At 30.8% G+C, this 14,605-nt stretch overlaps 1 protein-coding gene across 1 annotated transcript in view; it reads right to left on the bottom strand.

Moving 5' to 3' along the window:
• LOC127645047 (receptor-type tyrosine-protein phosphatase S-like) overlaps positions 1-14,605 on the bottom strand; it is a 148,327-nt gene that overhangs the window by 21,500 nt on the left and 112,222 nt on the right. Inside the window, 6 exon segments of the mRNA XM_052128563.1 lie at positions 10,298-10,433; positions 10,850-11,004; positions 11,230-11,355; positions 13,170-13,296; positions 13,384-13,562; positions 13,638-13,923. Coding sequence (XP_051984523.1) covers positions 10,298-10,433; positions 10,850-11,004; positions 11,230-11,355; positions 13,170-13,296; positions 13,384-13,562; positions 13,638-13,923 — 1,009 coding nt within the window.

Below are 14,605 nucleotides of genomic sequence, written 5' to 3'. Positions count from 1 at the left end.
TGTTATACATATTTTGTCCTAAATGTAATAAAGGCTCTAAATGTAATACATATTTGGTCCTAAATGTAATAAAGGCTCTAAATGTTATACATATTTGGTCCTAAATGTAATAAAGGCACTAAATGTTATACATATTTTGTCCTAAACGTAATAAAGGAACTAAATGTTATACATATTTGGTCCTAAATGTAATAAAGGCCCTAAATGTTATACATATTTGGTTCTAAACATAATAAAGGCACTAAATATTATTCGGTCCTAAATGTAATAAAGGAACTAAATGATATACATATTTGGTCCTAAATGTAATAAAGGCCCTAAATGTTATAAATATTGGTTCTAAATGTAATAAAGGAACTAAATGTAATACATATTTGGTCCTAAATGTAATAAAGGCTCTAAATGTTATACATATTTGGTCCTAAATGTAATAAAGGCACTAAATGTTATACATATTTGGTCCTAAATGTAATAAAGGCTCTAAATGTAATACATATTTGGTCCTAAATGTAATAAAGGCACTAAATGTTATACATATTTGGTCCTAAATGTAATAAAGGCACTAAATGTTATACATATTTGGTCCTAAATGTAATAAAGGCACTAAATGTTATACATATTTGGTTCTAAATGTAATAAAGGCACTAAATGTTATACATATTTGGTTCTAAATGTAATAAAGGAACTAAATGTTATACATATTTGGTTCTAAATGTAATAAAGGAACTAAATGTTATACATATTTGGTCCTAAATGTAATAAAGGCACTAAATGTTATACATATTTGGTCCTAAATGTAATAAAGGCACTAAATGTTATACATATTTGGTCCTAAATGTAATAAAGGCACTAAATGTTATACATATTTGGTTCTAAATGTAATAAAGGAACTAAATGTTATACATATTTGGTCCTAAATGTAATAAAGGAACTAAATGTAATACATATTTGGTCCTAAATGTAATAAAGGCCCTAAATGTTATACATATTTGGTCCTAAATGTAATAAAGGCACTAAATGTTATACATATTTGGTCCTAAATGTAATAAAGGCACTAAATGTTATACATATTTGGTTCTAAATGTAATAAAGGAACTACATGTTATACATATTTGGTTCTAAATGTAATAAAGGAACTAAATGTTATACATATTTGGTCCTAAATGTAATAAAGGCACTAAATGTTATACATATTTGGTCCTAAATGTAATAAAGGCACTAAATGTTATACATATTTGGTCCTAAATGTAATAAAGGCCCTAAATGTTATACATATTTGGTCCTAAATGTAATAAAGGCACTAAATGTTATACATATTTGTTTCTAAATGTAATAAAGGAACTAAATGTTACACATATTTGCTCCTAAATGTAATAAAGGCACTAAATGTTATACATATTTGGTCCTAAATGTAATAAAGGCACTAAATGTTATACATATTTGGTTCTAAATGTAATAAAGGAACTAAATGTTATACATATTTGGTCCTAAATGTAATAAAGGCCCTAAATGTAATACATATTTGGTCCTAAATGTAATAAAGGCCCTAAATGTTATACATATTTGGTTCTAAATGTTATAAAGGAACTAAATGTTATACATATTGGTTCTAAATGTAATAAAGGAACTAAATGTTATATATATTTGGTTCTAAATGTAATAAAGGAACTAAATGTTATACATATTTGGTTCTAAATGTAATAAAGGCACTAAATGTTATACATATTGGTTCTAAATGTAATAAAGGAACTAAATGTTATACATATTTGGTTCTAAATGTAATAAAGGAACTAAATGTTATACATATTTGGTCCTAAATGTAATAAAGGAACTAAATGTTATACATATTTGGTTCTAAATGTAATAAAGGAACTAAATGTTATACATATTTGGTTCTAAATGTAATAAAGGAACTAAATGTTATACATATTTGGTTCTAAATGTAATAAAGGCACTAAATGTTATACATATTTGGTTCTAAATGTAATAAAGGAACTAAATGTTATACATATTTGGTCCTAAATGTAATAAAGGCACTAAATGTTATACATATTTTGTCCTAAACGTAATAAAGGAACTAAATGTTATACATATTTGGTCCTAAATGTAATAAAGGCCCTAAATGTTATACATATTTGGTTCTAAACATAATAAAGGCACTAAATATTATTCGGTCCTAAATGTAATAAAGGAACTAAATGATATACATATTTGGTCCTAAATGTAATAAAGGCCCTAAATGTTATAAATATTGGTTCTAAATGTAATAAAGGAACTAAATGTAATAAAGGCCCTAAATGTAACACATATTTGGTCCTAAATGTAATAAAGGCTCTAAATGTTATAAATATTTGGTCATAAATGTAATAAAGGCACTAAATGTTATACATATTTTGTCCTAAACGTAATAAAGGAACTAAATGTTATACATATTTGGTCCTAAATGTAATAAAGGCACTAAATGTTATACATATTTTGTCCTAAATGTAATAAAGGCTCTAAATGTAATACATATTTGGTCCTAAATGTAATAAAGGCTCTAAATGTTATACATATTTGGTCATAAATGTAATAAAGGAACTAAATGTTATACATATTGGTTCTAAATATAATAAAAGGAACTAATATTTGGTCATAAATGTAATAAAGGAACTAAATGTTATACATATTTGGTCCTAAATGTAATAAAGGCTCTAAATGTAATACATATTTGGTTCTAAATGTAATAAAGGCACTAAATGTTATACATATTTGGTCCTAAATGTAATAAAGGAACTAAATGTAATACATATTTGGTCCTAAATGTAATAAAGGCTCTAAATGTAATACATATTTGGTTCTAAATGTAATAAAGGCACTAAATGTTATACATATTTTGTCCTAAATGTAATAAAGGCTCTAAATGTAATACATATTTGGTCCTAAATGTAATAAAGGCTCTAAATGTTATACATATTTGGTCATAAATGTAATAAAGGCACTAAATGTTATACATATTTTGTCCTAAACGTAATAAAGGAACTAAATGTTATACATATTTGGTCCTAAATGTAATAAAGGCACTAAATGTTATACATATTTTGTCCTAAATGTAATAAAGGCTCTAAATGTAATACATATTTGGTCCTAAATGTAATAAAGGCTCTAAATGTTATACATATTTGGTCATAAATGTAATAAAGGCTCTAAATGTAATACATATTTGGTCCTAAATGTAATAAAGGCTCTAAATGTAATACATATTTGGTTCTAAATGTAATAAAGGCACTATATGTTATACATATTTTGTCCTAAATGTAATAAATGCACTAAATGTTATACATATTTTGTCCTAAATGTAATAAAGGCCCTAAATGTTATACATATTTGGTCCTAAATGTAATAAAGGCCCTAAATGTAATACATATTTGGTCCTAAATGTAATAAAGGCTCTAAATGTTATACATATTTGGTCCTAAATGTAATAAAGGCACTAAATGTTATACATATTTTGTCCTAAATGTAATAAAGGCTCTAAATGTAATACATATTTGGTCCTAAATGTAATAAAGGCTCTAAATGTTATACATATTTGGTCCTAAATGTAATAAATGCACTAAATGTTATACATATTTTGTCCTAAACGTAATAAAGTAACTAAATGTTATACATATTTGGTCCTAAATGTAATAAAGGCCCTAAATGTTATACATATTTGGTTCTAAACATAATAAAGGCACTAAATATTATTCGGTCCTAAATGTAATAAAGGAACTAAATGATATACATATTTGGTCCTAAATGTAATAAAGGCCCTAAATGTTATAAATATTGGTTCTAAATGTAATAAAGGAACTAAATGTAACACATATTTGGTCCTAAATGTAATAAAGGCTCTAAATGTTATACATATTTGGTCCTAAATGTAATAAAGGCACTAAATGTTATACATATTTTGTCCTAAATGTAATAAAGGCTCTAAATGTAATACATATTTGGTCCTAAATGTAATAAAGGCTCTAAATGTTATACATATTTGGTCCTAAATGTAATAAAGGCACTAAATGTTATACATATTTTGTCCTAAACGTAATAAAGGCACTAAATGTTATACATATTTGGTCCTAAATGTAATAAAGGCACTAAATGTTATACATATTTGGTTCTAAATGTAATAAAGGCACTAAATGTTATACATATTTGGTCCTAAATGTAATAAAGGCACTAAATGTTATACATATTTGGTCCTAAATGTAATAAAGGCACTAAATGTTATACATATTTGGTCCTAAATGTAATAAAGGCACTAAATGTTATACATATTTGGTCCTAAATGTAATAAAGGCACTAAATGTTATACATATTTGGTCCTAAATGTAATAAAGGCACTAAATGTTATACATATTTGGTCCTAAATGTAATAAAGGCACTAAATGTTATACATATTTGGTCCTAAATGTAATAAAGGCACTAAATGTTATACATATTTGGTCCTAAATGTAATAAAGGCACTAAATGTTATACATATTTGGTCCTAAATGTAATAAAGGCACTAAATGTTATACATATTTGGTCCTAAATGTAATAAAGGCACTAAATGTTATACATATTTGGTCCTAAATGTAATAAAGGCACTAAATGTTATACATATTTGGTCCTAAATGTAATAAAGGCACTAAATGTTATACATATTTGGTCCTAAATGTAATAAAGGCACTAAATGTTATACATATTTGGTCCTAAATGTAATAAAGGCACTAAATGTTATACATATTTGGTCCTAAATGTAATAAAGGCACTAAATGTTATACATATTTGGTCCTAAATGTAATAAAGGCACTAAATGTTATACATATTTGGTCCTAAATGTAATAAAGGCACTAAATGTTATACATATTTGGTCCTAAATGTAATAAAGGCACTAAATGTTATACATATTTGGTCCTAAATGTAATAAAGGCACTAAATGTTATACATATTTGGTCCTAAATGTAATAAAGGCACTAAATGTTATACATATTTGGTTCTAAATGTAATAAAGGCACTAAATGTTATACATATTTGGTCCTAAATGTAATAAAGGCACTAAATGTTATACATATTTGGTTCTAAATGTAATAAAGGCACTAAATGTTATACATATTTGGTTCTAAATGTAATAAAGGAACTAAATGTTATACATATTTGGTTCTAAATGTAATAAAGGAACTAAATGTTATACATATTTGGTTCTAAATGTAATAAAGGAACTAAATGTTATACATATTTGGTCCTAAATGTAATAAAGGCACTAAATGTTATACATATTTGGTTCTAAATGTAATAAAGGCACTAAATGTTATACATATTTGGTCCTAAATGTAATAAAGGAACTAAATGTTATACATATTTGGTTCTAAATGTAATAAAGGAACTAAATGTTATACATATTTGGTTCTAAATGTAATAAAGGAACTAAATGTTATACATATTTGGTTCTAAATGTAATAAAGGAACTAAATGTTATACATATTTGGTTCTAAATGTAATAAAGGAACTAAATGTTATACATATTTGGTTCTAAATGTAATAAAGGAACTAAATGTTATACATATTTGGTCCTAAATGTAATAAAGGCACTAAATGTTATACATATTTGGTCCTAAATGTAATAAAGGCACTAAATGTTATACATATTTGGTTCTAAATGTAATAAAGGAACTAAATGTTATACATATTTGGTTCTAAATGTAATAAAGGAACTAAATGTTATACATATTTGGTCCTAAATGTAATAAAGGCACTAAATGTTATACATATTTGGTCCTAAATGTAATAAAGGCACTAAATGTTATACATATTTGGTCCTAAATGTAATAAAGGCCCTAAATGTTATACATATTTGGTCCTAAATGTAATAAAGGCACTAAATGTTATACATATTTGGTTCTAAATGTAATAAAGGAACTAAATGTTATACATATTTGGTCCTAAATGTAATAAAGGCACTAAATGTTATACATATTTGGTCCTAAATGTAATAAAGGCACTAAATGTTATACATATTTGGTTCTAAATGTAATAAAGGAACTAAATGTTATACATATTTGGTCCTAAATGTAATAAAGGCCCTAAATGTAATACATATTTGGTCCTAAATGTAATAAAGGCCCTAAATGTTATACATATTTGGTTCTAAATGTAATAAAGGCACTAAATGTTATACATATTGGTTCTAAATGTAATAAAGGAACTAAATGTTATATATATTTGGTTCTAAATGTAATAAAGGAACTAAATGTTATACATATTTGGTCCTAAATGTAATAAAGGCACTAAATGTTATACATATTGGTTCTAAATGTAATAAAGGAACTAAATGTTATATATATTTGGTTCTAAATGTAATAAAGGAACTAAATGTTATACATATTTGGTCCTAAATGTAATAAAGGAACTAAATGTTATACATATTTGGTTCTAAATGTAATAAAGGAACTAAATGTTATACATATTTGGTTCTAAATGTAATAAAGGAACTAAATGTTATACATATTTGGTTCTAAATGTAATAAAGGAACTAAATGTTATACATATTTGGTCCTAAATGTAATAAAGGCACTAAATGTTATACATATTTTGTCCTAAACGTAATAAAGGAACTAAATGTTATACATATTTGGTCCTAAATGTAATAAAGGCCCTAAATGTTATACATATTTGGTTCTAAACATAATAAAGGCACTAAATATTATTAGGTCCTAAATGTAATAAAGGAACTAAATGATATACATATTTGGTCCTAAATGTAATAAAGGCCCTAAATGTTATAAATATTGGTTCTAAATGTAATAAAGGAACTAAATGTAATAAAGGCCCTAAATGTAACACATATTTGGTCCTAAATGTAATAAAGGCTCTAAATGTTATAAATATTTGGTCATAAATGTAATAAAGGCACTAAATGTTATACATATTTTGTCCTAAACGTAATAAAGGAACTAAATGTTATACATATTTGGTCCTAAATGTAATAAAGGCACTAAATGTTATACATATTTTGTCCTAAATGTAATAAAGGCTCTAAATGTAATACATATTTGGTCCTAAATGTAATAAAGGCTCTAAATGTTATACATATTTGGTCATAAATGTAATAAAGGAACTAAATGTTATACATATTGGTTCTAAATATAATAAAAGGAACTAATATTTGGTCATAAATGTAATAAAGGAACTAAATGTTATACATATTTGGTCCTAAATGTAATAAAGGCTCTAAATGTAATACATATTTGGTTCTAAATGTAATAAAGGCACTAAATGTTATACATATTTGGTCCTAAATGTAATAAAGGAACTAAATGTAATACATATTTGGTCCTAAATGTAATAAAGGCTCTAAATGTAATACATATTTGGTTCTAAATGTAATAAAGGCACTAAATGTTATACATATTTTGTCCTAAATGTAATAAAGGCTCTAAATGTAATACATATTTGGTCCTAAATGTAATAAAGGCTCTAAATGTTATACATATTTGGTCATAAATGTAATAAAGGCACTAAATGTTATACATATTTTGTCCTAAACGTAATAAAGGAACTAAATGTTATACATATTTGGTCCTAAATGTAATAAAGGCACTAAATGTTATACATATTTTGTCCTAAATGTAATAAAGGCTCTAAATGTAATACATATTTGGTCCTAAATGTAATAAAGGCTCTAAATGTTATACATATTTGGTCATAAATGTAATAAAGGCTCTAAATGTAATACATATTTGGTCCTAAATGTAATAAAGGCTCTAAATGTAATACATATTTGGTTCTAAATGTAATAAAGGCACTAAATGTTATACATATTTTGTCCTAAATGTAATAAACGCACTAAATGTTATACATATTTTGTCCTAAATGTAATAAAGGCCCTAAATGTTATACATATTTGGTCCTAAATGTAATAAAGGCCCTAAATGTAATACATATTTGGTCCTAAATGTAATAAAGGCTCTAAATGTTATACATATTTGGTCCTAAATGTAATAAAGGCACTAAATGTTATACATATTTTGTCCTAAATGTAATAAAGGCTCTAAATGTAATACATATTTGGTCCTAAATGTAATAAAGGCTCTAAATGTTATACATATTTGGTCCTAAATGTAATAAATGCACTAAATGTTATACATATTTTGTCCTAAACGTAATAAAGTAACTAAATGTTATACATATTTGGTCCTAAATGTAATAAAGGCCCTAAATGTTATACATATTTGGTTCTAAACATAATAAAGGCACTAAATATTATTCGGTCCTAAATGTAATAAAGGAACTAAATGATATACATATTTGGTCCTAAATGTAATAAAGGCCCTAAATGTTATAAATATTGGTTCTAAATGTAATAAAGGAACTAAATGTAACACATATTTGGTCCTAAATGTAATAAAGGCTCTAAATGTTATACATATTTGGTCCTAAATGTAATAAAGGCACTAAATGTTATACATATTTTGTCCTAAATGTAATAAAGGCTCTAAATGTAATACATATTTGGTCCTAAATGTAATAAAGGCACTAAATGTTATACATATTTGGTCCTAAATGTAATAAAGGCACTAAATGTTATACATATTTTGTCCTAAACGTAATAAAGGCACTAAATGTTATACATATTTGGTTCTAAATGTAATAAAGGAACTACATGTTATACATATTTGGTTCTAAATGTAATAAAGGAACTAAATGTTATACATATTTGGTCCTAAATGTAATAAAGGCACTAAATGTTATACATATTTGGTCCTAAATGTAATAAAGGCCCTAAATGTTATACATATTTGGTCCTAAATGTAATAAAGGCCCTAAATGTTATACATATTTGGTCCTTAATGTAATAAAGGCACTAAATGTTATACATATTTGGCCCTAAATGTAATAAAGGCACTAAAAGTTATACATATTTGGTTCTAAATGTAATAAAGGAACTAAATGTTATACATATTTGGCCCTAAATGTAATAAAGGAACTAAATGTAATACATATTTGGTCCTAAATGTAATAAAGGCCCTATATGTTATACATATTTGGTCATAAATGTAATAAAGGCACTAAATGTTATACATATTTGGTCCAAAATGTAATAAAGGCACTAAATGTTATACATATTTGGTTCTAAATGTAATAAAGGAACTACATGTTATACATATTTGGTTCTAAATGTAATAAAGGAACTAAATGTTATACATATTTGGTCCTAAATGTAATAAAGGCACTAAATGTTATACATATTTGGTCCTAAATGTAATAAAGGCACTAAATGTTATACATATTTGGTCCTAAATGTAATAAAGGCCCTAAATGTTATACATATTTGGCCCTAAATGTAATAAAGGCACTAAATGTTATACATATTTGTTTCTAAATGTAATAAAGGAACTAAATGTTACACATATTTGCCCCTAAATGTAATAAAGGCACTAAATGTTATACATATTTGGTCCTAAATGTAATAAAGGCACTAAATGTTATACATATTTGGTTCTAAATGTAATAAAGGAACTAAATGTTATACATATTTGGTCCTAAATGTAATAAAGGCCCTAAATGTAATACATATTTGGTCCGAAATGTAATAAAGGCCCTAAATGTTATACATATTTGGTTCTAAATGTTATAAAGGAACTAAATGTTATACATATTGGTTCTAAATGTAATAAAGGAACTAAATGTTATATATATTTGGTTCTAAATGTAATAAAGGAACTAAATGTTATACATATTTGGTTCTAAATGTAATAAAGGCACTAAATGTTATACATATTGGTTCTAAATGTAATAAAGGAACTAAATGTTATATATATTTGGTTCTAAATGTAATAAAGGAACTAAATGTTATACATATTTGGTCCTAAATGTTATAAAGGAACTAAATGTTATACATATTGGTTCTAAATGTAATAAAGGAACTAAATGTTATATATATTTGGTTCTAAATGTAATAAAGGAACTAAATGTTATACATATTTGGTCCTAAATGTAATAAAGGCACTAAATGTTAGACATATTTGGTTCTAAATGTAATAAAGGAACTAAATGTTATACATATTTGGTCCTAAATGTAATAAAGGCCCTAAATGTAATACATATTTGGTCCTAAATGTAATAAAGGCCCTAAATGTTATAAATATTTGGTTCTAAATGTTATAAAGGAACTAAATGTTATACATATTTGGTTCTAAACGTAATAAAGGAACTAAATGTGTGATCTATGACAAAATTTTTAATTTGTTCAAAACGAGGGTAAATGTGGATTCTGTGTGCGTTATGGTACCTCAGTCTGAACCATCGCTGGTCGCTGTGTGCGCAGCATTTTCACTGTCTGGAAGATGTCGACTGCACCCTCATAACGCATCCGCTCCAGAACTATACTGAGAGTGATGAACACACCCGTCCTGCCCACACCCGCACTACACACACACACACACACACACACACACACACACACACACACACACACACACACACACACACACACACACACACACACACACACACACACACACGTTTAATTATGGTGAGTCACATGTTCAGTCAGCGTGTCTTTGGTGTGATGCAGCTCATCTCACGTTGAGATCTGTCTGAGCTTGACCTTTCAATTAATTCTGCCCTAAAACATTTACATTCTTCTCATGTTCCTTCTGTGTGTGTGTGTGTGTGAGGTTCGGCTTTCAGCTGTCAATCAGACTGCAGTACTCTCAGCTCTGTTTAACACATTTCACCATGTTCAGATTTATTCCACAGAATTCTGCCTAAATCAGTGCCGTCTGAAATCTGGTGTTCTGCTTTTCATCGTGTTGAGTCTGTGTTGAGAAGTGGAACACACCTGCAGTGGACTGCGATTGGTCCATCCTGACCAAACTGCTCCTTGGTTTTATGCACCTGACCAATGAAATCAATGAATCCTTCTCCCGACTTCGGAACTCCTTGTTCTGGCCAATCAGTGAACTGGAACTGTCTGACGGTTCTCGACTGTCCGTCCTGAGAAGAGACGATAGAAGACGCACGCTCACGACAAATGAAATGTGAACATTAAATTCTCTTTCTAAGACGCAACGCTCGTAATGTCAAATCAAACTATGAGTCTATCCACCCTGTTACAGTTCTGATGACATGAGCACAGATGAACCGTAATTTTTAAGATGATCAACATTCATGTAGTTTCTCGTGTTCAAAGAGTTCGGGATGGTGAGGGCGTGTCCTCACCCTGGCATCAGTGACTTTAAACTCTCTCAGTATGTACTGCGGCATGTTGTATTCTGCCATCGGGTCGACCACAAAGTACTGATATCTCGCCGAGCGTTCCGCGGGCCAGTACTGATGACACTTCTCCTGCAAACATAGAAAACGGGAAAAGCTCTTCAAGTTTAGACAAATGCCTCAAACTGAACTGTGTGTCCTGCACAAATTATTTTAAATATATTTTCAAATGTTCGTTTCCGTTCAGTTTGGCTAGTTCAGTAATGGGTTAATTTGGATTGTATATATTTATACATGTATGTGGTGATCACACACACACACACACACACACACACACACACACACACACACACACACACACACACACACATTTTAATCCATTTTTATCATCTCACACAGTTTAATTATAACATCTATATTATGCTAAACCTTTTGCATTTAAGACCTTCTTTACACTAGAATGCCGACAGAAGCAAATCTGAAATAAACTATCATGAAATCTGTTTTTAATGTTGATCTCTGATTTATTTTGCATTCATTATTTGTCATGTATGTGATCACAAACACACACACACACACTCACTCACACACACGCGCGCACACACACACACACTCACGTGCACACACACACTCACGCACACACACACAAGCACACACTCACACACTAACATACACACACGCACACGCACACACACTCACGCACACACTCCCACACACACACACACACTCACACTCACACACACACACACACACACGCACACTCACACACACACGCACACACCAACACACTCAGACACTCTCACACACACACACACTCACACTCACACACACACACACTCACACACACACGCACACTCACACACACACGCACACACCAACACACTCAGACACTCTCACACACACACACACTCACACTCGACATTTGGAACGATGTGTGTAACGATTTTTGGAACGATGTGTGTAACGATGTTTGGAACGATGTTTGGAACGATGTGTGGAACGATGTGTGGAACGATGTTTGGAGCGATGTGTGGAACGATTTTTGGAACGATGTGTGGAATGATGTGTGTAACGATGTTTGGAACGATGTGTGGAATGATGTGTGTAACGATTTTTGGAACGATGTGTGGAATGATGTGTGTAACGATGTGTGTAACGATGTTTGGAGCGATGTGTGGAATGATGTGTGTAACGATTTTTGGAACGATGTGTGGAATGATGTGTGTAACGATGTGTGTAACGATGTTTGGAGCGATGTGTGGAATGATGTGTGTAACGATGTGTGTAACGATGTTTGGAGCGATGTGTGGAATGATGTGTGTAATGATGTGTGTAACGATGTTTGGAACGATGTGTGGAATGATGTGTGTAACGATTTTTGGAACGATGTGTGGAATGATGTGTGTAACGATGTGTGTAACGATGTTTGGAGCGATGTGTGGAATGATGTGTGTAACGATTTTTGGAACGATGTGTGGAATGATGTGTGTAACGATGTTTGGAGCGATGTGTGGAACGATGTGTGGAACGATGTGTTCTGGGAAAACCACAAATAAAAACGATTTCACTTGATTTGTCATAATCCCAATTTTTGATTTGACAATTAATCTTCCGCCAAATTTGATAATCGTGACAGCCGTATCTTACATGCAAATGACACATGTAACGGTTGTGCCTTTACTGAAAATCATAAAGTGTGTTTATTTTATTTATTTATTTACATAATTTGTGTTCTAAGAATCATATACTGTATATTATTTAATCTGTGGTTGTTGTTGTTTGATTATTTTTATTGTCTTTTTTGTGACATTGTTTATTTTTCTATTGTATGATCAATGTGAACGAATACAAATACAAAAGTGTGTCATTTCTAAACTACTAGAGTCTGAACACTCCAGATAGCCTCGCCCCCAACGTATGCTATTGGTTGAGCCGATGTCACTCACCCGCCCCATCTCACGCAGTTTGGTCAACATGACGACGATGGTGGAGTTGTGTTCCCAAAGCATCCGCCAGAAATCTTCCGTGGTCTCGGCTAATGGCCCCTGTGTGGCGATATAAGCCCTCTGCTGCCTGAAAACACACGTACTCATTCTTTACATCAAAAGGATTTTACTAGCATTGCATGTATATGTTGAGTGGCGCCGTGCAGCATCACACCTGTATCCATCTATGAAGCTGGCGTTGATGTAGTCCGAGCCTTCGAGGCCTCTGATTGGCTGTAGACACACACGGGTGGTCTCGTACGGCATGATGTTCACCAGACGGTTCTTGAACTTGTTGCAGGGCAGATTAGCGCTCACAAACCGCGAGGTGTGCGCTTTAGTGTTAGCCAAACACTGAGAGAGAGACACACATCAGACTCACGGTACAGAACTGTTGATTTGAAAACGGAGATGACTTCCAGCTCATACCTTGAACTCCAGCTCCATTCCGGTCACGTGATCTCCCGCCTCCACCTGCGAGAGTTTCTGGATGTAGGAATAGAGACTGCGAGCTGCGATCTCGGTGTTCCCGCACGCCACGGCCTCCAGCAGCGCCTCGTGAATGAAGCTGTACTGATCTTCTGTCTGGACCATATAGTTCCTCTGAGAACGCATCAGAGTCACGTGACCGTACACGTCCACCGTGTGCTCGTGACGGATGCGCTCCAGCATGGCGTCGATGACGATAAAGCAGCCGGTGCGTCCCACACCCGCACTGAGAGACAGACAGACAGACAGACAGGGCTTTAAATCAGGGCCTCTCGACTGATGTATCTCAGGTCTGTTGTGATGCAGATAATAAAATGCAACTAACCGTTTAATCATGTTTAGTAATGATAGCAAAATAAATTCAGATAAGAGGTCAAAGGTTGTGCGCCCAATCAAAACTCCTCTTACGACGTTTGTTTGATTTGCACGAAAATTGGTCTGCATCATCTAGAGGCACTCACGACAAAATGTTATTCACAGAATTTTAATAAACCATACCGCTTTCAAATGGCACTTCGACGAAAAATGGGTAAAATTAAACTTGAGGCTGTATCTCCGCAACGCTTTGAGGGACTGGAACGAAACTTGGTACGCATCATCACCATTAGGCCAAGAGGTTACCTGCAGAGTTTTGTTGCACTGCCCCCTACTGGCCACAAGATAGCAAAAAAAATACAAACATTTGGCTTATAACTTGAACACTTTTGCCAAAAATAACGAAAATTGTCTCTTTAGATCAAGTGCTACATATACTGAGTCAAACAAAACCACATGTTCCTATGTCGGCCATTTTGGATGTCAGATATTTTTAATTTAGCCATAAAATGCTGTATTTTACGAACGACTTGGTGTATTGTTCCGAATCTCGGTATGCTTCTTTGGCACCATTCTCTGAAGGGACTCAAAAA

Source organism: Xyrauchen texanus, chromosome 6 (assembly GCF_025860055.1).
Source record: "Xyrauchen texanus isolate HMW12.3.18 chromosome 6, RBS_HiC_50CHRs, whole genome shotgun sequence".
Lineage (NCBI taxonomy): Eukaryota > Metazoa > Chordata > Actinopteri > Cypriniformes > Catostomidae > Xyrauchen > Xyrauchen texanus.
Note: the sequence above shows the minus strand (reverse complement) of the source record. Positions and strands in the feature narration are given on the sequence as shown.